The sequence below is a fragment of the Eublepharis macularius genome, chromosome 5, assembly GCF_028583425.1.
Source record: "Eublepharis macularius isolate TG4126 chromosome 5, MPM_Emac_v1.0, whole genome shotgun sequence".
Taxonomy (NCBI): domain Eukaryota; kingdom Metazoa; phylum Chordata; class Lepidosauria; order Squamata; family Eublepharidae; genus Eublepharis; species Eublepharis macularius.
In genome coordinates this window covers 38,263,897-38,290,755 of record NC_072794.1, presented here as the reverse complement: position 1 = coordinate 38,290,755, position 26,859 = coordinate 38,263,897, and the positions used below count along the sequence as shown (strand labels likewise).

At 39.5% G+C, this 26,859-nt stretch overlaps 1 protein-coding gene across 2 annotated transcripts in view; it reads right to left on the bottom strand.

The window, feature by feature from the left end:
* Nucleotides 1-26,859, bottom strand: part of CDC73 (cell division cycle 73) — a 153,917-nt gene that overhangs the window by 13,736 nt on the left and 113,322 nt on the right. The window contains exons 11-13 of one of the 2 annotated variants that reach the window (XM_054979549.1): nucleotides 7,561-7,618; nucleotides 2,155-2,190; nucleotides 1,881-1,968 (exon numbers count right to left, since the gene is read on the bottom strand). In XM_054979549.1, coding sequence (XP_054835524.1) covers nucleotides 1,881-1,968; nucleotides 2,155-2,190; nucleotides 7,561-7,618 — 182 coding nt within the window. Of the gene's footprint in view, nucleotides 1-1,880; nucleotides 1,969-2,154; nucleotides 2,191-7,560; nucleotides 7,619-26,859 lie in introns of those variants that run through there. The other variant, XR_008597027.1, reaches the window with a different exon arrangement.

The following is a 26,859-nucleotide window of genomic DNA, read 5'->3' as shown; positions in this document are numbered from 1 at the left end:
ACCTTGTTAACATTCTGTTATGCACAGAGCAATATGGAGTGTGTGCCCATTTCCTGCTGATGTTAGAGCACACATTGGTATCACATACACACAGCATTAAGATTTTATTAAAAGTTAGAATAAAAAAGGAAAACACAAGCATAAATCAAACTATAATTCATACAGATACCAAGCAGAAGCTATACAAGATCTAATATTCTACTGACTGCAAATCAATACCTCAGACAATGTACAACACAAACAAAAGCATGCCTCAAAGGTAAATATAGTTTATTAAATGTTTGCCTTCCAGGGTGGAGCAGAATGATTACTGACCCACTCGGGCATGCAACCACTTGGGTGCATCTCTGTCACAAAGTGGTATGGGAAGAGGATGACCGGTAATGGAGATGTTTTCTCTGCTCGCAGGATAAAAGCAGCAATAGCTGCTTCTCTTATAGCTCTCCCTACCGCCTCTTTTTACTGGAACTTCAGATTCCGGTTTCTGATGGAAACCAGTGTGCAGTCCCAGCAGGCAGAAAAGCTTTAAGGATGCATGCCGCACTACAATTTTGGGCCTGTGAATATACTTGAAAGAATTATAGTTTAATAAACAGGATTGGGTCCAGCCAGCTCTCTCTCTCAATTCTCTTTCTTACTACAGCCATCGTTCTACATGACTTTTGCCTAAGAAAATCCTATGATTCCAAACAGGCTGTCAAAGGAGAGCTCCCCCTTCCTTTTCTTCCTTGATCCAGCCCATAATATGGGGGGAAATTTCATAGATGCATTTACTCTAAACACAAAGCACTCTTGCATACCTCTGCTTCTACAGATCTCATATGTTACAATATTATGATATAATACTGGACCAGAGAATGTTCCATTAAGTAATCAGCAGAACTGCACGATCTGCTGTCTCGAAAATGGTAAGAGCTGGAAAACATGGAGAAGATGGCAAGAGGATCAAGGAAAGAAGGTGTTTGGGGTGGAGGGAGATATACAGGACATCTTGAATTTCAATTGAGAATTCTTCTGTTCCCTACTGTAGAATACTAAAACTGTCACCCAGTGAGCGTGACTAGCAGTAGATGCCGAAAAGACAGGATATAGTATTTCTTCATTCAACACAACTCTCTTTATAGAATCTACTTGTACAAAATGCAGTGATGGTGACTGACTTAAAATAGGTGACATATCCACGGAGAATATGACTACTACAATATGACTAATAAAAGCTAAACGGAAGCTTCATCTATAGAAGGTAGCATGCCTTTGAGTACCAGATGCTGAAAGGCAAACAATGAAGGAGGCCTATTGCCTTCATACCTTGCGGGTGAGCTCTCCAGAAACATCTGGCTAGTAAATATTGGCAACAGGATGCTATGCTAGATGGGCCTGGGGCTGTTTTTTATTGCTCTTCCTAAAGTAGGTTGACCATGAACATGTCCTGCATGCAAGTCTGTATCTGAACTCTATGGCGGAGAAGTGGGAGTGCACACAGGAGAGACCTGGGGAGATACTTCCCCCCGAGTTTAAAATTGTACAATGAGAAATAGCTCGGTCCACTTGTACTACTGCAAGAATGCTTAAATCACTAAAATAGTACAAGCTGTGGAAGCATTTCACAAAATGTATTACAAATCCACTGTGAATGTTCAATACGCTCTCATCATCCAAGAGTTGCCAACTATTTATTTCACTTTATTCTCTGTGAATTCCAGAATCCTGCTCACAGAACAGACCTTTCCCAAACACCCCTTCTTAGCAGCCACTCTCTGCAATCCCAGAGAATTGTGGGTACAGTGATCTGGAATGTTACTACAGTTACTGGAATGCCTCAATCTCTTAACATCTAAAGAAACAGCCTTTTATAAAATATATTTTAAGCACCTACTTACTTCAGATCCTGCAGAAGATCTTTTGCATTAAGCATAGTTATTAGAGAGGTGGTAGCCGCTGGAATAATGATTATGGGTGTCCGAGATCCTGCAGAAAGAATTTTTTTTAAAGCAGGTAACAGATACAATTTTAACAAAACACAATCATTATTATTTCTTGTCCTGCAGCTTAAATTTTATCAAAGAATGCAGAACAAATTGTAAATTCTCATGTATGATTTACAACATAAAATACTATGTTTAAGGATATAGCATGAAATTAAAAGCAACTCACCTTTTTTCTGGTTTGGAGGAGGCCTTGCTTGGGAAACTGTAAAAAAAATATACCACAATTTATTTCCATCTGGTACAAAACAACAGGTAAGGAATTAAGCTAGTAACCAGAAAATCCCTGGATCTAGTTTTCTCCTCATCAAAAACTAATTGGGTGGCCTTAGTCAGGCCATGTTCTTTGGGCTCACTTTCACCCCAATCTGCGATAGCCAATACCTTAGAGAAAATAAGACAATTCATGGAAGGTGTTTGAAGGCAAATTTCTTCTCCGTTTTCCTTACATGGCCAATGTAGTGATAGGAAGTTGAACGGAGTGTATATAGAAAAGCTTTTAGAAAATGAGTGCTCTTAATCAGTCCTGAGCTAAGGGACTCTGGCATGGTTCCTATCATTGCTTCTGCTTGTGTCTTGCAGCTCTCCCACCACTGCAAAGGCAGTGGTGCTTTCAGCTCATTGGTCTTGCTTGAGCAGAAATGGCCAGGCACAGAGGACCATGCTATGAAGCAGAGGACCCTCTACATAGCAGCTGAAGAGCTGTGCAAGCAAAAGCAGATCCAAGTCCATGCGCATACTAGCGGAAGCCCTTTCCCCTTATTCTGCTTCTTACAGCCTCAAAGAAACAAGCAAGCATCCTGCTCTTCTTCTGGGATTTTACTGACGTGCAAAGTCAAAAGAAAAATCAAAGAAGGAACTTGCCCAAATCCTCCTCCTTACTATAGGCCCTGTCCCATATGACTTGTGTTTCATGCAGGTCCCATAATCCCTGACAGAGTGTTTTTAGGTAGTTTGCAGAAAAGTTGGTTAGATCCAGTCTTATGTCTGCTTCTGCAATTACTAATGGAAGTTTGGCTGAAGATATTTGTCACCTACAATTGCCTCTCCCAATAAGAGGCCCACACCAACAGAAAGGCTAAGATGCCTTGTTTCATTTAAATACATAACAACAACAACATTCGATTTATATACCATCCTTCAGGAAAACATAACGCCCACTCAGAGCGGTTTACAAAGTATGTTATTATTATCCCCACAACAATCACCCTGTGAGGTGGGTGGGGCTGAGAGAGCTCTGGAAGAGCTGTGACTGCCCCAAGATCACCCAGCTGGCTTCAACTGGAGGAATAGGGAATCAAACCCAGTTCTCCAGATTAGAGTCCTGCCATTCTTAACTACACCAAACTGGCTCTCAGGAAGCCAATGGAGAGGACGCCTAAGATCAGAAGAGAGCCAGTGTTGTGTAGTGGTTAGTGTCAGACTAGTGTCAGGAATTTGAACCAGGATCTAGGAGACCCAGGTTCAAATTCCAGGGTCTGCCATGGAGGCTCTCTAGTTGATCCTGGGCCAGTTACACACTCTCAGCCTAACCTACCTCATAGTGTTTGTTGTGAGGAAAAAATGGAGGCGAGAATGACGTAAGCAGCTTTGAGTCCCACTGGGGAAAGGGTGGGGCATAAAGTAAGTAAATAAATAAGTACTTCAATCCACCTGGTTCTAACTGAAGGTGAGTTCGTAAGAGCATATAGCATATACCTGAAAACTCACTACACATGCACAAATAGTTTGTTTTGGTAGGAATCTTGAGTATATAACCCTTGCATATTCTTGAAAATGTGAATAAATTGCTACTGAAGTAATGTCAATACACTGTAGAGGAATTTAATATGAGTCACCACGATTCAGTAACAGGACAATATTCTTCAGTGTTTCCCAGAGGACAGTGGCAAAATATTCATAGCTAAACCTGCAGTTACCTGCTGAGTGTATTTACCAGACTGCAGATCCCATTTCAGTAGGACTGACTTTTAAGAAAACAAGCTTGGGATTATTCAGGCTAAGTGAATTATGCCTTTTGTCCTACAGATCATGACAATGGGAGTGCAATTAAACCCCTATGAAGAAATTTACGCCCATTATTCAAATGTCACAGGTTTCTATAATGCAGAAGATGGCTAAAGTAGTGTGGCAAGGGAAAAAATAAGAGATCTAAATTCATCACAAATGGGAGTTTGCAGAAAGTTTTTTTTACTGATCCATTCACCTCTGTTCTCCCAGAAAACTGAGACTCTCCTGAAAACTCCTTGGAAATACTGTAGCATGGGAGAATTTCCAGTGGGAAGTTGGGAAATTGGCTGAAATTTCCCCTGCTCTTGTGTAAGCATTTAGGTTTGTACAGGAATGCGGTGCATGTATGGAAAGACCCCTTCACACTGTGCATCCCAACTAGATTCTGTGTCACTCGAGAGCACCCCAACCTTGAGGAGAAGAGGAGGGAAGGAGATGGGAATCCAATAACACCCCTTCCATTAACTCCACTCCATTCGGATTCAAGCAAATTGAGAAAAGGTAGCATTAGAATAAAGCAAAACGTTGTTTCCTCAAGACAGAGGGTTGAATCCAGTGCAAGGAGTGTGTGGGGACCACACAGGGGTCCCTAATTTCTCCACATTTCCCCTACCCAAAAGACATTTCTGACTCTGGGAAATTTTATTACAGGGGTCATGGGACTCGTGTGGAGTAAAAGATGTGGGTCAGGAGGAGGTAGAGGTAGAATTGTCTGTTTCTTCTTCTTCCATCAGCAGGGCTTTGCTAAAGAAAGCAGAAAGGAGCTATTTTGCCTTCTGCCATTGCCACCTCCTTCATGGTTATTACATCACTCAGATTCCACTCGAGAATAAACTTTCCAAGAACTGTAAATGGCTATTTGGGAAGGAAAGCTGCAAAGATCAGCAACCTTCAACACCTTCCACTGATGGATCATGGAATGCAACCCAAACTGTTGTCACTGGTAGATAAAAATATCGTAGAAATAACAGTCTATTAGCATGTAATTTAAAAAAAAGATATTAAATGTGTCTTATAGTCTTAATTATGCTTTCCTAACTGTCAAAAAAGAGAGAAACAAGTACACCATTTTAACTAGAGAACCTAATGGTAAGTGGCTACTTGAGCTTCAATGACATATTCTCAAGATGATCTAATTTATATCTGAAAGTTATCACTTGCTGTAAGGAGGCATTGTAACTATAGCTCTTAATGCCTCCTCCACCCTTATTTATTGATTTATTGAAACATTTGAACCCCACTTTTCTTGCTGTCCACAGCAGCTATTTTGGTTTCTTAGCTTTCTATTCAATCAAAGCAGTAAACACAGGTGAACAATATTATATCCTTCTAATCCAAACAGTGTATATCCTCATGCTTGGAGCAGCCAGACAAATGAAATTCCAAGCAACTCCTTTATTTTTACCAGTAAGGAGTATGCAACAACTTTCAATAACTACTCTTAACTGAAGTTGCCGAAATTTCTTTTCCCAAATACAACATCAATCATTAAGGGGTGGCCTGGTGCAACTACCTGAGCCCTGGTTTGCCTGGCATTTGCAAGAGAATAGTACTCTGGAGTGCTAGGATTTCAGGGAAGTTCTTGGCTAACCTCATAGTATTTAAACAAAACTAATTCTCTAGGCACTTATTGTTCTGAGAGGAGTTTCAAGATTGTACCTGCACTAGCTGGCAAACAGCCTATAAAAACCTGTACACCAATGGAACAACATATCTGCTGCCACTGGTTTCTCCTGATATCTGCTTGTGACCTTGGACCAACATATCTGCCTGACCACCTCTTCTGCTAGGCTCTACCTTGACTGCTTCACCCACCTGAGCAAAGCCAGAGCAGCTGGCCATACCCAAGCTTTCTCTGTTGTGGCTGCAACATGGTGGAATGACTTGACTAAGATGTCAGGAAGGTTCCTACGCTTCTATCATTTTGCAAAATGTGGGAAACAAGTGTTCAGGAGGGCATTTTTATGAAGCACACAGGGCTACAGTATAACGGAATGGTACGGGAGAGTGCTGTTACTGTAATCTGTTACACTGTTTATTATATGTATTACTCTTGGTTTTGCTGCCTTGTCTTCTACTTTTGTAATCCATTTTCTGCATTGTTTACTGTTAACATGTGTTATTTTTGTTGCACTGTCTTCTAATTTTCTAGTCCTACTCCGCTGTTCATTGGATATCTTATGCTGTTTAATCACATTGTTTTTTATTTTGTAATCTGCCTTGGGTTTCTGTAAGAGGAGAACTGTGAATAAGTAAATAATTATGTGTCTGCAGCTCCAGAATGGAAGGTAAATCATGACATAAGCTAGCTTTTGTACCAACAAAGGCCTACGCAGGATTTTCAGTTAGTGTGTGTAAAATCACATCTGCCAGTATGACCCATATGCAATGGTTTATCCAGATGTATTTCTGCTTGTGCTATTTCTACCCTTTTCATATCATTGCCTGTCAGTTCCAAACACATTCTTATTCTCAACAGCCCTAGTGAGATAAATATGACAGGCAGTATGACCTTTCTAAGCACAGGCACACAACTGCAAGGATAACAAAAGCAGAAAAGAATCCCAATGCCATGCCACTCTAAATACATTAACATTCAATCTTTAGTGATCTATTTTAGATAGATTTTTTTTTGGCTACAATGTAAGATTTATTTTACATGTACTAAAACAGATGGGATAAAATTATTTAGTAATGGTCATGGGACATGGAGACAGTCACTTTCCATTATAACCAGGAAAAGGTACTATTGCTATTAGGGGAATTTAGAACATCAGAAAAGAGTATATATTCAGGGGAGTGGGGGGCAGAAGAAAGATCAGACACTGATGCACATAAGGAGTCCCAGACATCAGTTTAATGCACATCCAGACCCTTCTCTCCCTGCCTTCATAGAACTATAGCCCCAAATGTTCCCAGAGAAAGAAAACTACTATTACACGAGTTTAGACATCTATAGCAAAAACATGCTTTTACATACATTATATTAAGGAACCATTGATTCATCCAGCATAATTAGGCATATTATTATTGTTTTAGATGAAAACATTTAATAGCTACACAGTATAAAACAGTCAGCACAACTTGTGCATACTGGATCCTGTGACTGTGTCACAGAACGTAGTTGTGGAAATATATATTCTTCGCCCTCTCCTACCTACATCTTTTTGCAACACCCGAATGAGGAACTAGTGGAGGGTGCAGGACCCCACATAGACTAAAAGGCACCATGCATGGATGGGAAACTTCTGTTCTCATAAGAGCATGGCAGGGACAAATTTTGTCTGATACCCTCTCCTTTCCCCAGACCAAGTGGCTTTTTGGCCAAAGGGATCTCATAACCCTGGCAATGCCTTTTCAGAGGTTGCAGAAGGCTGTTGTGGGAAGAAAAAGGAAATTCACCTCCATGGCGGCCTTGTACTCAGGAAAGTATAGGATCCAACCACGCATGAATCTGAATCATGGTTTTACACTCTCAAGATACACTTTTAAAAATTACGTTAAATTGACCCTATTATGGGCATTAGTCTAACCGAGAAAATAATGGTTAAAATGTAGTTTTTACCTGGCCTTGTCACAGGCTGTGCTGCTGGAGTTTGAGTCTTCCGTGCCGAAGCTCCTTCCTTCAGAAAGAGCAAAGACAGCCATTATTTTTACACGGACTTTATTCATGCATAGCAACAGCATGATAATAGTTCAATACTACAGAGAAACAACTGTCTTTCTCTTAAAAACAGTTATTTGATAACCATTTTAAAAACTGAAAGGCAGACTGGCTAAAAGCATTTCTGTTCTGAAATCTTAGTACAGCTTTGCAAACAATTACACCATTATATACAAGAAAATATATGCCATTATATGCCCATACATACCTACAACAGTAATTTGTGTCCCCCAAATAGTGATGTTTCCTTGCTCGATGTAACTCTGACTTGCCATATATGACCAGCTGAGTTGCTATTCACCAGTCTGATTTACTACATAAATCTGCCATATTAGTAATTTTGATGGGAACACAAGTCATGGCTCTTCAAAGCTAAGACAGTCATATCAGCTCTTACTGAAAAACCTCTTAATAAGCCAACATTAACTATCATAATGTGAACAAGCAAACTATTCTTGCCTTTATAACCTGTGAAATGCCAATGGATAGAGCTGATGACAATTCACATATCTGTTATCCTGCAGAAAACAGCTTGCCAGCTGTCGAAATAATCTTTTAACCTACACAAACCAAGCCCGTTATTTTAAAATTGGTTATGGGGGAAAAGTGAACATTAAGCAAGGAGGTACCATTATAATGGCACCAGAGTCCAATTCCAAACACCTCACAGACAGCTGGCAAAGAATAAATGTACAGTTGTAACAGGGCATACATGGTATTTTTTCCCCTAGAAATGGTCTATATACACCCATCACCTGTGAAAAGAAAATCCCACCAGCATCCATATTGTCAAAGAGCAGCAGTGCTTATTGGATTATATCCTCAATTAAATCGGTAGCTTTTGACAATACGAACTGTTTAACTAAATATGAGTTAAAAGTTCTCTCATGACAATTAAAACCCAATATAGCTTTTTGAAGCGATTCGAGCCCAAGATACAACATGGGCCATCTCTTATTTGACCAGATCATAAAGATTAAAATTTAGTTAAGTATCTCCCTACTGAACTGCAATAAAATATGCCCGATTAATTACATACGGTGAGCAATCATTGCTTGGCATATAATAATCAGCTTCCTCAACACGTGGAACAAAGTATCTAGTCTCCTTTGCCTCTGCAGTGATATATCTAAAGCAAATAAACAAACAAAATCCCAAATTTCTGTGGCCTGTCAGTCATAAAATAGTATTTCGCACAGCAGGCTGCAATGCTAGAGACAAATCTTTATTTCAAATAAACAATGTGTGCCTATGATCTACAGAAAGAAGTATTTTAGTATCTTTTATTCTGATTAATGGTTGAATTAGGCAGTGCATATGTCTTGATTTTTATCAATAACTGGAAATGAGCAGGCCATACTGAACAAAAACGAAGGCAAGCCGCTTCGGATTCAGGAATCACTCTGGTATGCGCCGTAAAAATTCAGAGCATACTGAAGCGAGGGGGGGGACTCCCCACCACCAGCACCCACCCTCCCTGGGGCAACCCCTTTACCCCCCACCCCCCTGGGGAGACCCCTCCACCCCCACCCAACCTTGGGGAGACCCCTCCAATCCCCACCGACTTACCTGGCGGCGGGAGGGTCATCAGCTGGGCAGCGGGCTGCTGCCACTACCGTGGTGGTGGAAGTGGCAGCACAAGGCAGCATGGCCTGGAACCAGCCGGCTCCTCTGCTGCCGTCGTGCCGCCGCCCAAGCCTGCGGGGTGGTGGGGAAGGCCGGAGCTGCCTCCTCCGGATCTTCCTACCCCTCAAATGGCCACGGCATGCTGGCGGCTGGTGGCCATTTGAGGGGCAGGAAGAGCTTTGTCCGCCTCCTCCGGCCCTTCCTGCCCCTCAAATGGCCGCCAGCCACCAGCATGCCGCTGCCATGTGAGGGGCCAGAGGAGGTGGCTCCGGCCTTCCCCACCACTGCGCAGGCTCGAGCGGCGGCGCGGCAGCGGCAGAGGCAGAGGAGCCGGCCCGGAGCCACTGCAAGATAGGTGGGGGGAGGTGGAGGGAAAACATCTCCACCAGCAGAATGAGAGTTTCCCTACAGCAACATTAAATGCTCCCTGAAATGCTGCTTCTGAGGGGCAAGTCTGAGGTCAGCAGTAAAAGGGAAATCAGTGAAAATTCTACTCTTCTGTTAAATCTACCACTGAATCCAATCTATTATACTGAACTTTTGTTTTCATATTACCACCAACCTAAGTTATAAAAAGGTTAAAGAGCTATGGTAAAAAGGAAAGCTAGCTCTAATTTTTTTGAGTATAAAAACAGTTCCAATCCTTGAACGTGCTGCAGAAGGAGCATATAAAGCCATTGTGCACATAAATTATGTTCAATCGTATTAAAAGATACCCAATTTTTAATTCAGAGGAGTTAGCCGTGTTAGTCTGTAGTAGCCAAATCAAAAAGAGTCCAGTAGCACCTTTAAGACTAACCAACTTTACTGTAGCATAAGCTTTTGAGAATCACAGTTCTCTTCGTCAGATGCAGATGCATCTGACAAAGAGAACTGTGATTCTCGAAAGCTTATGCTACAATAAAGTTGGTTAGTCTTAAAGGTGCTACTGGACTCTTTCCAATTTTTAATACTGACCTTCTTAACCATTAACTCCCCCTATACACATTCAAAGATCAAGGATATAAAAAGTTGTCTGCACGATCAACTACTGAATGACACTTAAATTAATAACTGCAAACTGCTTGTAATCTGAACCTTTTCTGTAATATTCTCTGTCAAGCACATACAACTGTCCTCACAACTTAAGCTAAAATGCCAGGCATTTTATTTTCAATGCTCTTTTGCCTATGTCAAGATACACTTTCTTATTCAACAGATGTTTTCACAACAGATAGTGAACATAGAAGAGACAGAAATAAGTCTGCTGCAAGGTTTAATTGGTTTAACAAACAGGCAGATCAATTAACTCTAAAGCTTCAGTCAACTAATTAGTGTGTGTGTGTGTGTGTGGGGGGGTCAATTTTAATCAGTGGGACTGATTAAATATTTTTTATTCCATTTGTGGTTCTGGTGTAATACAATGAGGAATAAAAAAAAACAGTCTTGGTGTAACAATAGTGCCAGTTTGGGTTTATTACATTCCACATGTACACTGAGGCTTTGAAAGTGTGCAGATTTATTTAAATGAAAACAATTACTCATTTGACCTCTAAATTAAATGATTAATCAACTAAATAATTGGTTGGCAGACATACATTCCATTTCTATTTCATATTACTCAAGCACTTTCCATGGCAAGTAGCAGAATTCAGTGGTGGCTTATGTTTTTTAGTCTTAAGCATGACAACTCAAGCTTTTTTAACACAAGCCTTCAGCCAGCTGGTCTCAGACTACAGCTGAAAGACAGTTTCATCTTTATCTCAAAATAAATTCTATATTGCTGGATTACAACAAAACAAATTAACATTCAACTTTATAAAGCAAGGAGTTCATTTTAACTTAATTTTACATGTAAGCTCATTTAATTGAACATAATCCGTTAGTGATATCACATATTAAGACAAAGGAAAATCTTTGAACATGTACTAGAAACATATTATTTGTTTTAAAAATTTTGATAAGTTAAACTACTGAGATAAAAAGGATGCAATTTCAAATTAAGTTTCAGGGTGTGCAACTGTTCGAGGTATGTTATAAATATATACATGAGTGTACAAAGACACACATGCACTTTTTTTGTGAAGCAGCAATATACTTGCCCAATTACCACATAGGTTCCCTATATCACCACAGCAATAATAGGAAGGGTGAAAGGGGCGGAGTGTCCTCATTATAGAATGTTATGTATTTATCTGCAAACTAAAGAAATATTAAGAGTGGTATACAATTATCAAAAACACAAGACGAACATAAGAACTGAGGGGAAGAGGCTTGGATCAAGGATGAGGATCTGAGTCTTCTCTTTAATATCAATCTTCTAGACGTTCTGTCCAAATGAGACCCATTTGGCCTGTCTGTTAAGGAAATTGGTCAAAACCCCTTAAAATTAGCATTACAGCTATAAAGTGAAGTTGTCACTATTTATGGAAATATTCTTGACAATGCTAACTTATACTCTGAATTGCCATCTTGATTGCACATCTGAGTTTCTTAGAAAAGTGTGAAATTTTTAAAAATCTAAAAAAAAAAAATAATTTCACTAGTGACCCTCCCTGGCAAAAGGGAAAATGAAATTTTGTTAAGACCCAGAGTGAACAGAATAGCAGCCGACTACTCAGATAGCCAAGTGCTGTTCATGACATTTCATTACTCAACACCCATCCAGAAAGCATGCGTAACAACAGATGAGGACATGGCTGAAAAATCAGAATGTTCAGGTGCACATGTGAAACTTGCAACATTTTTCTGCTGTTTTTTTATTCAGGACTCTTGTCCAGCCGTTCATAAAACCCCTCAAGGCTGCTTTCTAAAGACAAAGAGTCAATAGAACATCAAAACACTGTGTTCAGAAAGGATAAATTTGTCACAGGATTGTATGGTTTTTCTATATTTCATTTTAAATACTGAAAATAGCCTGTTAAATCCCACAGTAAAGGAGGAATAAATACAACTGGCAGAAAAGAAGGGTTTTTAAAACTTTTGGTACTTACACTTTACTTGCCACTAGAGTTTGGAGCTGCTAGAACTACCCTAGCAGTACCTGAGAACTTTTTAGATATATATTATTGCCCACATATATGGTACCAATTAGTTATGCTAAACTCCCTAAAAATCAGTAACATGATTAACATGTCCTTTGGGGCTTAATGCTTCTCTAAATAATGTTACAATCTATTAACATGGTACAAGTGTGTGGCACTTTATAGACCTTGAGAAATCAAAGGAAAAGTAAACTTCATTGGAATTATTCTTGTTAACAAGTTAGATATTTTAGCTCCATAGATTCTAAAATTGGACAAAAAAGTAACAGAATCCAAATTATGTAGCTATCAAAAAATCCCCTGGCTTTTACATCATCTTGAAAAACTTTATTTCACAGAGCTGCAGATGAAGAGTAGATATGGGAAGGCACTTTGGTAAGCTAGCAAAACAATGGAGATGCAACAGGGAGAAATTAAGGGAAATATGTGACAAGGAGATGATGCCCTCCCTTTATCCAGAACTGGTAAAATGTTATAGCTATTTTACTCATGCATCAATGAAAGAGTTACTATTCATAGTAAGTTGAGGAAAACTGGTCTGGTTTAATGTTTTTTGAGTATTAATTTGTAAAGAGAAAAAGAAAAAAGGAAAATGTGAGAGGGACAGCTTCAACTAGTAGAAATCCTCCTGTAGAGAGGCGTGAAATATTTTTTGAACTCACAAAATATCCTGTATTATTTTTAAAGATAGGGCTGGATCCATTTCGCTAGCGGAATAGGAGAGGTCAATTGTTGCAGATTGCTCCCTTCCACAGCAGATCTCTTCATGCTGTATCTGGGGCAGGGAGGTACCTTATTCTCTAGGAGCTGCATTTCAGGGAATATTTAAGGAAAATACTGTTCCACAGATGGAAATCCTTAGTAGAAATTACCAACGAATCCAACCAATAATTTGTTACTCTTGGTTTTCTTGCAGAGTTCAGCTTTGTATTTCATTGCGTTTTAATCCTCCTCTTCCTCCAAGTATCTCAGGGAAGCAGAGAGTTCTTGCCTATTTTACCCTCATAACAAGTATGTAAATTAGATTAACTGAACAAGTTAACTGTAACTGAAACAAGATTATCCAGTAAGCTTCATGGCTGCACATGGGATTTCCTCAGTTGTAGTCTAAAATCTAACTACAGTACCATGCTGGCATCAGAGATGTGAGATTTTCAGAAAAGAAAAATGAATTGGAAAATGTTCTGGAAAATGGAGGAAACCTCTCTTTCAGACAAAGTTATAAATATTTTCAGCTGGGCAAGGAGACAAGGATAGTATTATTAACAAGCCAACCACTCTACTTCTCAGAAAAACTGATCTATGCTTGAGTGACAGTTGTCTCAATGAAGCAGAGGAAAACAATTCATGTAAGAGGCGTACACATATATGTGTGTGTGTACTACGCATATACTATGGGTGAACTATGTATGAAAAAAATTCACTTAGCAAGGCAGTGTTCTTTTATTAAATATTCCTACAGGAATATAACTACTTGCTTTCCAGAGGACTCCTGTGTAGTGAAGTGGCCTGAAACCCGTATCATCATCATCATCATCATCATCATCATCATCATCATCATCATCATCATCATCATCATCATCATCATCCAAATTTCACACAACACAATCAATAATAAAGATCATATGTTATCACTGATTGGCCTTGCTGAGCTGATACGTTTCCACCAGAGACCTAAGTATCAGCCAGGTATTGGTGTAAAAGGTACGCTGTTCCAAGTAATGCTGTCCTTTACAATTCTGTAGGCGTTATATCAGAAAACTGCAGTTTTTCTATTTAAGTTGCGAAGTTTTTCAAAATAGTTCCCAGTGCCCCAATGACAATGGGGACTACTGCTGTATTCTTCATCCATAGTCGAGTGGTTTCTATTACCAGATCTCTATATTTAATCATTTTTTCTTGTTCTTTTTCTTTGACTCTGGCACCCCCCGGAATTGCAATGTCAATTAGCCAAACTTTCTGATTTTTTTCCACAGCTGTTATGTCTAGTGTATTATGTTCAATGTGTCAATCAGTTTGTATTCTAAAATCCCATAAGATCTTGACTCGATCATTTTCTAGCACCTTTTCCACCTGGTATTCCCATGAATTCTTTGATACTGGCAGATTATCAATGACCAATGAATCAGCTTTGTGACCCTGTCATGACTAGCTTTGTAATCTGTCTGTGCAATTTTGCTGCGTTCACAAATAAGGTGGGACACAGTTTCATCTTTTTCCTGGCAAAGTGGACATTTTGGATTTTCACTGATTTTCTAAATTTTGGCTTTCATAACATTTGTTTGCAATGCTTGTTCTTGAGCTGCAAAGATCAGACCTTCAGTTTCTTTCCTGATTGTACCCATCTTCAACCATGCCCAACGAGTTAGGCTGTTGTCACTTTTTCCTTCAATATTTTTTTGATGTTGCTTATGTAAGGGTTTGTTCTTCCAGCTATTTAATCTATTCTCAAATGGTTTCTTCTTGTATTCAGCCTTTGTTTTGGTTGTTTTTAATATGTTCTCTGTTTTCACAGCCTAAAGTAATTTTTCTGTAGTTCTACTGATGTAATCATTCAGGCCTCTCTTTTCTTCTTCCACTACCTGATGTACTTATAACAGTTCTCTTCCACCAACTTTTTGTGGTAAATATAACCTGTCAACATCACTTTTCGGGTGTAAACAGTGATGCATGTTCATTAGTTTTCGCATTTTCTGATCCAATTTTTCGTAATCGCTTTGTGTCCAATTTATTAATCCAGCTGGATATCTGATCACTGGAATGGCCCATCTATTTATGAGCTTGATTGTATTTCCACCATTTAATTTTGACTTCAGAATGTTTCTTTCTGAGTCATTTCTTTTACTTCCACATGCAGAATATTAATTCTAATATTCCAAGATATTTATAATTTACATTATTTGATGATTTAATAATGTCACAATTTTCAAGTTTTATTCCGTTAATCTTTTTTACTTTTCCACGTTGCATGGCGAGCACTGCACATTTGTCTAAGCCAAATGTCATTTGAATATAATCACTGTACACTAGTGGCCAAAATTGTGGAAACCTTTTGGAAAAAGTGCATTTTTGAGGTTTGATGGCTCATAACACCACTTTTTTTTGGAGCAATACCATAAAATTATATATCAATGGAAAGATAATCTAATCAAGAATTTAATGCAACAAAGTTCGTTCAATTATCTGTATTCTATCAAATGTTATAGCCAAATAACCAGGGAAAGGAAGCACAACTTGCTTAGGTTGATATGAAGTAGCTTTCCTTCATTTTAATGTAGCCATTCAACGTAATACAATTAAAGAAATGGCACAAAGAGTTGACTGATCACCCAGAAAGTGATGTAAAATAGTGCTATTAAGTGAAAAAGGCTACAGTTATGAAGAAATTAGAAGAAAAATTGGTGGAAACTTAACCAAAGGTGGCATTTCTAAATTTTTGAAGAGGTATAAGGCAACTCAGTCACTATAAAACCAGACTGATAAAGGCAGGAAAAGGTGCACACAAGCAAGGGATGATAGAAGAATTGAGAGTCTGAGCCTAGGTGACAGAAGAAAATCATCGGGGTGTATACAGAACGAAATGGCGCAATTCAATGTGAAGTTGAGTGCAAAGGACTGTTCGGCACAGACTGGAGGAATTTGGTCTTAATGCTAGAATTCCATGAAAAAAACCATTGTCATCTCTCAAACAAAGGTTGAAAAAATTAAACTGGGCTAAAACCCATGTTAACTGGACAGCGGAACAATGGGGCATTGTTATTTGGAGTGATAAGACCAAAATCTCTCTGTTTGGTAGTGATGGCATAAAATACGTGAGAAGAAGAATCGGAGAAGATTTGCATCCTGATTGCATTACACCTACCGTGAAACACCCAGTTAGTGTTATGATATGGGGTTGTGCTATTTGGGTTTTGCTTCGGGTAAAGATAACCAAAGCGGACCCGATTCGGAAAGCTTCAGTATTCCCGAAGCAGGGCCAGCATGCTGTCCCCGCTTCGGAATACCGAAGCAAAGCTTTCCGAAGCATTCGGAAATGCTTCAGAAAGCTTCGGGGCTTGTTTAAAGGGCCCTGTGGCTGCTTGCAAGCAGCGGCGGGGCCCTTTAAACATCAACCCCCCACCTCACCCCCATCTACCTTACGGTGGCTCCAGGCCGGCTCCTCTGCCGCCGCTGCACCGCCGCCCAAGCCTGCGGGGTGGTGGGGAAGGCCGGAGCCGGCTCCTCCTGCTCCTCAAATGGCCGTGGCATGCTGGTGGCTGGCGGCCATTTGAGGGGCAAGAAGGGCCAGAGGAGGCGGAGAAAGTCCTTCCTGCCCCTCAAATGGCCGCCAGCCACCAGCACACCGCGGCCATTTGAGGGGCAGGAAGAGCCAGAGGAGGCGGCTCCAGCCTTCCCCCCCCACGCAGGCTCGGGTGGCGGCAGCAGAGGAGCCGGCTGGCTCCAGGCCACGCTGCCTTGTACTGCCACCACCACGGTGGCGGCAGTGGCCCGCTGCCCAGCTGTTGACCCTCCCACTGCCAGGTAAGTCGGTGGGGGCTAGAGGGGTCTCCCCAGGGGGGTGGGGGTAGAGGGGTTAGCCCAGGGAGGGTGAGTGGTGGTGGTGGTGGGGAGTTCCCCCCTCGCTTCAGTATGCTCCGAATCTTTACGAAGTATACCGAAGCGATTCCCAAATCCCGAATCCGGTATTCCGAATCGGTTTCCCGCTTCGGGTAAACCTGAAGCAGGAATACTAAATATCCCCACCCGTGCACAGCCCTAGTTGCATGACATCAAAAGGTGTGGGCATAATTTGCGTGATAAATGGCAATATAAATGCCTAAAAATACATGAATGAAATACTTGAGCGCAAACGGAAGCCTTCCACACGTGATCTTTTCCAAGATAATAAAGCATTTATATTTCAACAAGATTCAGCTCCATGTCATGTTGCTGCTGTGTGCAAAAAGATAATCATATTCCACTGTTGGAATGGCCTGGGAATAGCCCAGACCATCGAAAATCTATGGAGCCGACTAAAGAAACTGGTTAGTGAGAAGCAACCCAGCAATAAACCACAATTAATAGAAGCAATAACTCAATCGTTGTTTCACATTGTAACAGCTGCAGAACTAAAAAACTTGGTTCACTCCATGGGAAGGTGTTGTAAGGCCGTAATTAAAGCAAAAGGTTACCCAACTAAGTATTAACCGACATGTTGAGAATTGTTGTATAACTCATTTTTTCTATGGTTTCAATTTGCTTCTTTATAACTACTGTTCTAAAACAATTTCCTTCATAAAAGTTATTGCATTACATTCTTGATTAAATTATCTTTCCATTGATATATAATATTTATGGTATTACTCCAAAAAAAAGTGGTGTTATGAGCCAGCAAACCTCAAAAATACTTTCCCCAAAAGGTTTCCACAAGTTTGGCCACTAGTGTATATTTTCACTATATTAAGCAATGATTAAAGTTCAGTGGGGGCTCTTTGCATATAATTTCAGATCATTCATGTACAGGAGGTGGTTTATTTTCCCAGCCTGATCAGAAATATAATATCCCATTTTCATTTTCTCTAGGACCACTGTCAAGGGAATTAATGAGACGTTGGATAATAAAGGCGACAGAATTATTGGGAGAAAATAATACAACAGATTTACAAGGTAACAGGTTATAAAGTGCCTTTTTTTCCTGAGGCGGATTTATTAAACTTTGGGTTAGGAGGAACTCCTAACCAAAATGTATTTTTTTTTTAAAAAAAAAATTATTAATGCATCACATATTATTACATTTCAATACAGTCACAGTTCTCCTATGATACATCTTTTACCCCTTTTGTAACCCTCCCCCCCGCAAGGTGGCCATCCTATAACTACAAATTAAATTTTTAGCCACGAGCACATTTTTTCCAATTTTCCAAATATAGTAGCATTGGCTTCTCCATTATATACCCATTCAAAATATACAGACCATTTCTCTTTTATCTCCTCCATTTTTCCATCCCATGCCTTATCTTTTTTTAAACATTCCAACATACCCGATTGAATATATTCATACAAGTAATCATTCCATCTTTCTAAAGTCCATTTTAACTTCTCCTTCCAACCGTATGCAATCACTGCATGTGCAGCTAGTAACATTGCTTTGAAAATATCCTGGTTTTGTTTCTCAATTCTAGTGTTTCCCAATACACCCATGAATAATAGATCTACATCTATATTAAGGTTGACCTTGCATACCAATGCTATTTTTCCCCGTACCTTTTCCCAAAAATCTATGACCTTTGGACACTCCTACCATAAGTGGGAGTACCACCCTTCTTTTGCATTGCAATGCCAGCAGTTAGGTTTCATCCCTTTAAGCATGTATGCCAATTGGGCAGGAGTTCTATACCACTTCATGATTATCTTTCTTTCAAGTTCTCTATACTTTTCTAGCTTAATTGCCTTCAAATTCACCATTAACTTATTAACCTCCTCAGAGGTTATTTGTTTTTCTTTATTCCATTTATTTTTTAGAGTTCTAAACATAAACTCCTTATCCCTCACCAATTCAAGGTAGATTTTCCCTGCCAGCCCTTTCTTTATTTCATCCACATATAATGCGTGTTCTATATTATTGTCTTCCCTTTTAATAGCTTCTTCATATTTATCTTGTTTAATTAAATGGTGTAACCCCATTAAATTTAACCAATATCTTTCCCCCAATTTTTGATTCAATTCCTGAAGTGGTAACAAATCCCCTTGACCATTATACATATCCTTCACTCTAGTTATACCTTCCGCCTTAAGATCTTCCGAGAATTTCAGGTTCATTTCCTTCTCCCAGATATACTTAAGTGGAGTCCATTTTGAGTTCTGTGGCATCATAGCCGTTTTCCACCTCTTCCAAGCAATCAAGGCTATTTTTCTTGGGCCCTTTGCTTGTCTTATCTCCTTTTGCAGATCTCTAGTATAAATTCCATAACTACCTGCTCCCGTATTGATTGCAGATTCAAATCTTACCCACTTATCCCCTTTCCTCCATTCTAGCTCCATCAACACTTTCAACTGAAATGCATCATAATAAGCTTACAAATGTGGGAGTCCCCATCCTAAATCATCTTGGGGCATATATACCAATTTTTTTGAGATTCTTGCTTTTTTTCGGCCGAACACCCAATTTTTAATATTTTCATCCCATTTCCCTATATCTTTCTGGTCAAGTTCTATTGGGAGTACCTGAAGTAGGTATAACATCTTTGGTAATATAAACATTTTAACTGCTCTAATTTTCCCTAAAATACTCAAATGTATATTCTTCCAATCCTTCAATTTCTTTGTTATCTTTGTCCAAACCTTATTATAATTGATTTTTTGTAGCTTCTCTATGTTTCTAGCAAGATATACTCCTAGATATTTAATTTTACTTACTCCTGAATTCATCCCCGTTAGAACTAATATCTCTCTTTTAGTTTCCCTATCTACGTTAAGAAACATTATTTCAGATTTTTTAATATTGACACCAAGCCCCGAGCTGGACTTGAAATCTTCTAAAATAACTAGCAGTTCTCTTATTGCCTGTAGCGGATTACTTACTGTCAGCAGAATATCATCCGCAAAAAGATTTAACTTAAGTTCTTCCTTACCTATTTGAAATCCCTGAATTCTACCACTATTTCGAATCCTATCTGCTAGGGGTTCCATTGGTAATGCAAATAGCATCGGGGATAATGGGCAACCTTGCTTTACTCCTCTCTGGATTGAAATTTCTCTAGTATGTCTATCGTTTATTCTAATAACTGCTTTACCGCCCCTATAAATTTCCCTTATAGTATTTAGGAACGGTCCAGTAAAACCAAATTTCTCCAATACTTGCATTAAATAATTATGATTTAAGGTGAGATCCTTCCAATTCTAAAACCCCAGAGAGACCCTTTAGATACAAATTCTTATAGGCCAATTAGTTTATTGAATCAAGATTACAAAATATTCGCAAAAGTTCTAGCTAATAGATTGGAAAAACACACCAAAACTAGTTAAGGAAGATCAATATGGTTTTGTCAAGAATAGATTTATAGCCCATCCATTGAGAAATATATTAAATGTTTTGTTTGGTAAAGAAAAGAAAACCCTAGCTCTGCTAAAATTAGACGTTTATAAGGCGTTTGACTCCTAACCAAAATGTATTAAAGTTAGTTTCTATTTTACTATCAATAGCAAATTCTATTCTAGCTTTTCGTTGGAAAAGTAAACTGCCTCCCTCAGTTGAACTTTGGCAAAATAGATTATGGGATTATTTCATTTTAGGGAAATTTTCAGAGAAAATGAGGAGTGTGGTGTGTAACAACTATAAATCTACCTTTGTAGAAACATGGCACCCTTTAATAAGCTATATGACAGAAGCTGACCTTCTCCTGAAAGATTCAATTTACCAAGATATGATATATTTTTAGAGTTATTACTTACCAGTATTGATGTGGTCATGTTGGGTTGTGTAACTGGCTGTATCTTGGATGTTCTTTTTGTTAACTTTGGGTTGTGGGTTTGTTTGTTTTGGTGTGTTGTATTTTTCTATTTGTAATAAAGGTTTTAATTTTTTAAAAAAAGGTGACAAGGAATCCCCTTGAAATATACCTCTTTTGATACAAACTTCCCCAATTTCTTCACCATAGGCCATTAGCATGGTTTTCCATTTTTGCATATTTTCCTTAAGGAACAGCCCGATGTTTTCGCTAATTCCAAAAATTTCCAGGCAGGTATTAATCCGACTGTGTGGCAATAAATCAAATACTTTTTTGTAGTCAATCCATGCCATATTCAAATTCGTTTTTCTTCTTGAATTTTTCAGTACCATTTTATCAATTAGCAGTTGGTCTTCAGTGCCTCTTGACTTTTTAAAATTGCCTTTCTGCTCAACAGAGTACATATTGTTCTCCATTAAATAATCATATACTGATGTTGCTAATATCCTCGTGAAAGTTTGAATGTTGTTGGAAGACATGTGATTGGGCAGTAGGTTGCCAGGTTTATTGCCTTTTCCTTCATCCACAATCAGAAATGTGCAGCCTTTTGTGAGTCATTCTTCACTGGTGGAATGTTGAAGCATTTCATTGAATTGCACTGCCATGTATTGATGAAAACTTGTTAGATGCTTTAACCAAAACCCATGCAATTCATCTGGCCCAGGTGCACTCCAGTTCTTCACATTCTTCATTTGTCTAGCAACTATTTCAGTTGTTATTACATCATTCATCCGTTTCCCTTTAAATTCTTTACTAATGCCTTTAATCCATGGGGCACTTCTATTATGTTCTACTGGGCTTCCCCAAATTTCTTTCCAAAATTTCAGGGCATCTACTTTGCAGGGAGTGATGTTCTTCTGCACTGCATTTTCTCCCAGTGACTTATAGAATAGTCTTTATACTGTTTTATTCACTTCTCATCTCTTTCTTTTTTTTTTTTTTGCTGTTGCTGTTACCCGTTTAGTTCTTCTAAATTTCAGCAATTGTTTTCCTTTCCAATTGGTGAAATTATAGAACCAACAACAGGTAACAATGGTTGTGGTGGTGGTGGTGGTCTGTTGTGGTGGTTGTGGGTTGTTGTTGGTTGTTAATGGTTGTTGTTGTTGTTGGTTGTTGTTGTTGTTCCGCCCTCCCTGCACAGGCAGGCTCAGGGTGGATTACATCGAATAAAAAACATTCATAATAAATTTATACTTTAAAAACAGTTAAAACCAAACAGTAACAACATTACAGTATAAATATTTAAAAATTCACAAGATGGTAGCAATGAACTAACAGGAGGCAATCAATCTGCCACTTAAAAAACTGGTTGGTGGATACCTCTAACAGGGAGGGAGCTAATCTCTATCTAGGCCGAGATTTACAAATATTTATTTCACTGAGACCGACGACTCCTATATAAATATATAAATATTGATATAAATATTTGGAAATCTCTGCAAACAGAATTGATGGAATGTGTGCATGTTTGGTTTTGTGGATTGTAGACTATTGTATATATATATATATATTGTTATGAATTTGTATGTAATGTATGCACTTAGTACACTTTGAATTCAAAAATAATTTTTGGAATTTTTGGAGCTGATTGTTCGTTTACTCTATCCAGGGGACTCTTGCTTTTCCTCAGTTGTGTACATCCCCTAGTTTTTGACCTTTTTTAGTTTAGTTAATGTCTTGGCAGGGCAAGTATATCAAATGATGTCTCCTTGGTCCCGCTGTCTACCATTCAGGCCCTCTCACCTTTTGGGATGCACATACTGGGACTGGTGCCAGTTTGATTGCCTATGATAAACTGGCCATTGCAACATCAGGAAATGTTGCTCAGAAAAAAAACATGCTGAAAGAGGATGCAGGCCATGAACTGCAGCAGCAGTAAGGAAGGTTAAGTAAGGTCCTCTCCTGGAATATAACCCTTCTCTCTCATGGGCCTATGAGTGATGGCATTTCTCTTCCTTACATACAGCCTTTCTAAAGCAAAGAACAGCCAACCCAGTAAAGATACAACCCCGGTACAAACAAGCAACTGTCTCCATCTCTACTCATGAAATAATATCAGGTGGCCATGACATCATCAACTTAAGATATGTGATATCACCCAAACATAGATCTTGTCATATATGATGTGGAAGAAATTTTTCAAATGAAGAAAGAAAACAGGCTTCACAATGCAATTAATGCAACAATGGATGCATGCGAATTCTGCAATACTGTGGTCTGTGTACATGACTTCAGGTGCCAAATGAGCCACCAAACTGCTGCCATGCCATTCCCTAATGTCATTAGACATTCTATGTCAGTTTCCGGCAATGCTCACAGCAGCCTAGCTCAATGTTACTCATCCTTTACTGACAATAACTATGGAAAGGACAGCAAAGAGAAGGACAGAGAGAATGAAGCCTGAGGCTGTTCTCTTGGCCACTATGGCATAAGCTGAATGAGGTGACAATTGAAAGCTTCTAAGCTAGATGGAAGTTTATGCCAGCAGCAAGAAAGAGCGGTGAGGTCATAAGCGGTGAGGATTAAATGCAGACCTGTAACAGAAGGCATAGTTGGAGATCTGAATTACTTCTGTTCAAATCAAAAGCCATGACTGGTGAAGAGCGCTATCCTTTGCTTAACTCAGCAGTTATGAAATATAACAAGCAGTGATTGATGCAGTTCAATCTTCTTTCAATTATCCTAAGACCAAAATTCAGACAGGTGTGTATCATCTGTTCTTCCTTTCCAGTCCAAGCTATCAGAATTCTTGCACTTTGCCCATGCTGATCAGAATGTTTGCATTTTATGCAACACTGAGTATTCTGCGTAAGGGTATATTTATTTTCTGTTTCAATGGCTGTGAAAGGGAAGAATCACAGACTTTGAAAAGACGGACAAGATACAAATCCCAAAGGAGCAGTAAACATCTTAGAGATCTTGATCTCCCCCCACCCCCAGAGTTATGTCATAAGCAGCAATGACATAGGGTATTTCTAAATTTTGGAGTTTGTGAATAAATGCATTTCTGTGTCCTTTCCTCCCCCGGGGCCAGTCTCTCTCTTTTAGTATGCCAACTATTTGTTACTACAACAACTGCTTCTTCTTGCTAAAAGGGGGGAGAGGGTTTACACACACTTTTGCTACTTTACACCTTTTATCAGGGCTTTTTTTCAGCGGGAACAGTGGAACAGAGTTCCAGCACCTCTTGAAAATGGTCACATGGCTGGTGGCCCCACCCCCTGATCTCCAGACAGAGGGGAGTTTAGATCGCCGCTGGAGCAGCACGGAGGGCAATCTAAACTCCCCTCTGTCTGGAGCCCAGGGGGCAGGGCCACTGGCCATGTGACCATTTTCGCCGTGGGCGATTTAAACTTTAAAAAACTCCCCCCTTGTTCCAGCTAACCTAAAGTGATGTCATTGTGAGGTCCTGAGTTCCACCACTGAGTTCCACCACCTCTTTTCCCAGAAAAAAGCCCTGCCTTTTATTGTTTATTGTTTATCTTCACAATTCTTATGTTGGACAAAATTAGATGAACTACAAATACACAAATGGAACACCCATTGCAACAGGATTTTATACACAAGTGCAACAATCCAGAAGTCTAGAAAATAGACCAGAAATCAATGTGGAAAAAAATTGCTCATTCCTCTAGGGTGAAGATTGGGACAACAGCATTGGGAAACGGAAAATATGAATATTGCACATAAATGTAATGGTACTCAAAAGCAAAAGTTGTAAATGCCATTTCCTACTGCATAAACTACTGTTTTCCCCATTAAGAGAGGTATGAAAGCCCAACCCTTTCTCAGCTCTGTTGCAAATAATTTGCTGTTCAGAGCTTGAATGTACTCTGTGTGGGAAGTAGCGACCTTTCCAAACAGGGTGAGAAGCCAAACAAAAATAAGCATAGTTATAAAGCCTGTTCAGATGCCACTGCATCCAGGCCATTTTATCTAGAATGGGATCACAAGCAGATCTAAGCTTACTCAATAGAAGGAGATAAGGGAGCCAGAGATCTCATGATTTACGCTGCCTGATCTGAATAAAGTCCTGGATGCCAAAAAGTATCCATACATAAGCATTACAAAATACAGAAGAAAGCTAGCTAATCTAGCCAACGATGGCTGAAGGAAACAACAATCAATGGCTGCACATTGGTGTTACAAAATTAACTTGGAACAGGTTTTTAAGCACTGGAGATGAATAATTCTAGGGGTCAATGGACTCAAGACACAGTTGGATACATTCATAAAGGAGAATTTTAGACGCCAGTTTCTCAGTTCTGAGCTGCTGAGGTAAGGAAGTCACAGTCACAACACTGCAAATTGTCCCTTCTAGGGGCAGTCTATTGGATCACAGTGTTGCAACCCCAGCTGATGGGATTTGCTCACATGGGGCCTCATTAGGAAGGTACCCTCCGCCCATCAGTGGTGGCACCCCTGTGGCACTTGTCAGTTTGTTCCATAAGCACTTTCTACAGGGCACTTACCATTTGCTAGTGGGAAACTCTGACCTGGACTATGAAAGCTGTTTTAAGCATAGTTCACACCTTTGAATTCTAGGCTTATGGCCTAGCCCAGACATAATGTACCGGTTACCTTAAACCAGGGCTAAAAGAGAGCAGGAAGCAGTTGTCCGCATTTGGATTGTGAGAGATTCTACAGAGAACAAAAATGTGTTATTCAGATGGTTGGCAGAGTTCTGGCTGCCCTCTAAGATGCTGCAGACTTCCAAAGTTAGCCATGCAGGAAGGATGCACAGTAGTTTGAAAACTCAAACTCAATGCAACAGAGCTGAGGTACTATAATTAGGGGCTGTTGACATCCAGAGAAAGACAAAGAATCAATTTACTGGCTACACTAAAGCACATACTGAAGACTACTACTGTCAATAAGAGAAAAAATTCATTTAATCAATGGACCCTCCCAGTTTCACAACAGGCAGTGCCACACACTGTCACTGAATCATATTATTCTTGCAGAATAAAGGTTCCACAAATTCAGTATGAACATTAGAAATAGCAGGACAGGAGGCATTCTGTTTCGAAAAGCAGCATTAGATGAAGGTGGCATTAGATGGTACTCAATAGCAAAAGCGCAAGGACAGCACAGGCAGTCATAAAAATTGAAGCAAGTCAATATCATGCACATAAGGAAATACTGCACTGTTTTAGAAATGTTTAGGGTATGCTATGCACATGACACAGTCACTGAAACATATGCACTGATCAAAGCACTCTTTGAAGTTCTTGGTCAGTGGTCCATTTTATTTATTTTTTTCAATTTTTCTACTCATATTATTAAGCAATGCATGTAAGTATATAAAATCACGGCAGTGCTGAATAAGAGTTTAATTTTCTCTTGCTTAAAAAAAAGCTTTGAAATGTTCAGCGCAGCTGCAGGCTGGCCTCCCGTCCCCTGCTGTGCCAAATCAAAGCTTCATAAAGTCGCAGTTCCTTTTAGAATGGAAGAGAAGAATTCCTGTCAGGCATGAAGCACTACTGCTACAACTGGTGGGTATCAGTTTGGCAGCAGGGGAGCATGCAAGCTACAAGGTGCACAGTATGATGGGAAGTTATCTTCACTGGGATCTTACAGCTAATGTCTACTTGACATCAGAAAGAGACTGAAGGGTACCAGCTACACAGAACTTATTATCTCCCCCCCTCCCCCCACCCCCTAGAATAAAAATATTCACACAATCCTAATGCGGGCTTTGGAATGGGAGACTCAGAGATCAAAACTGATGAAGTTTATAGATGGTTTATAACGGAAACTGCCATAAAAGGGGGCAGCAATGTCACCAATACTTTGCATCTTATGAGGGTGAGGGTTGAAATACCACTGAAAAATCCATCTCTTTATTACAGAAAAATACAGGAATATAAAATGGCCAAGCTTAGAGGAAAAAGATGCACCATTTTTAAAAGCATCTTTGAAGTCCATGCACCAGAGGAAAAGATAGCTGGGGTAAGCTCTGCAAGCGATAAAACAGCCTTTCAAATAACTCTAATAAATGTTACTAGCTCACTGTCTTTCTTAGGAGGACCCCTCTCTACAAATGTTTGTATTAGGAAAAAAGC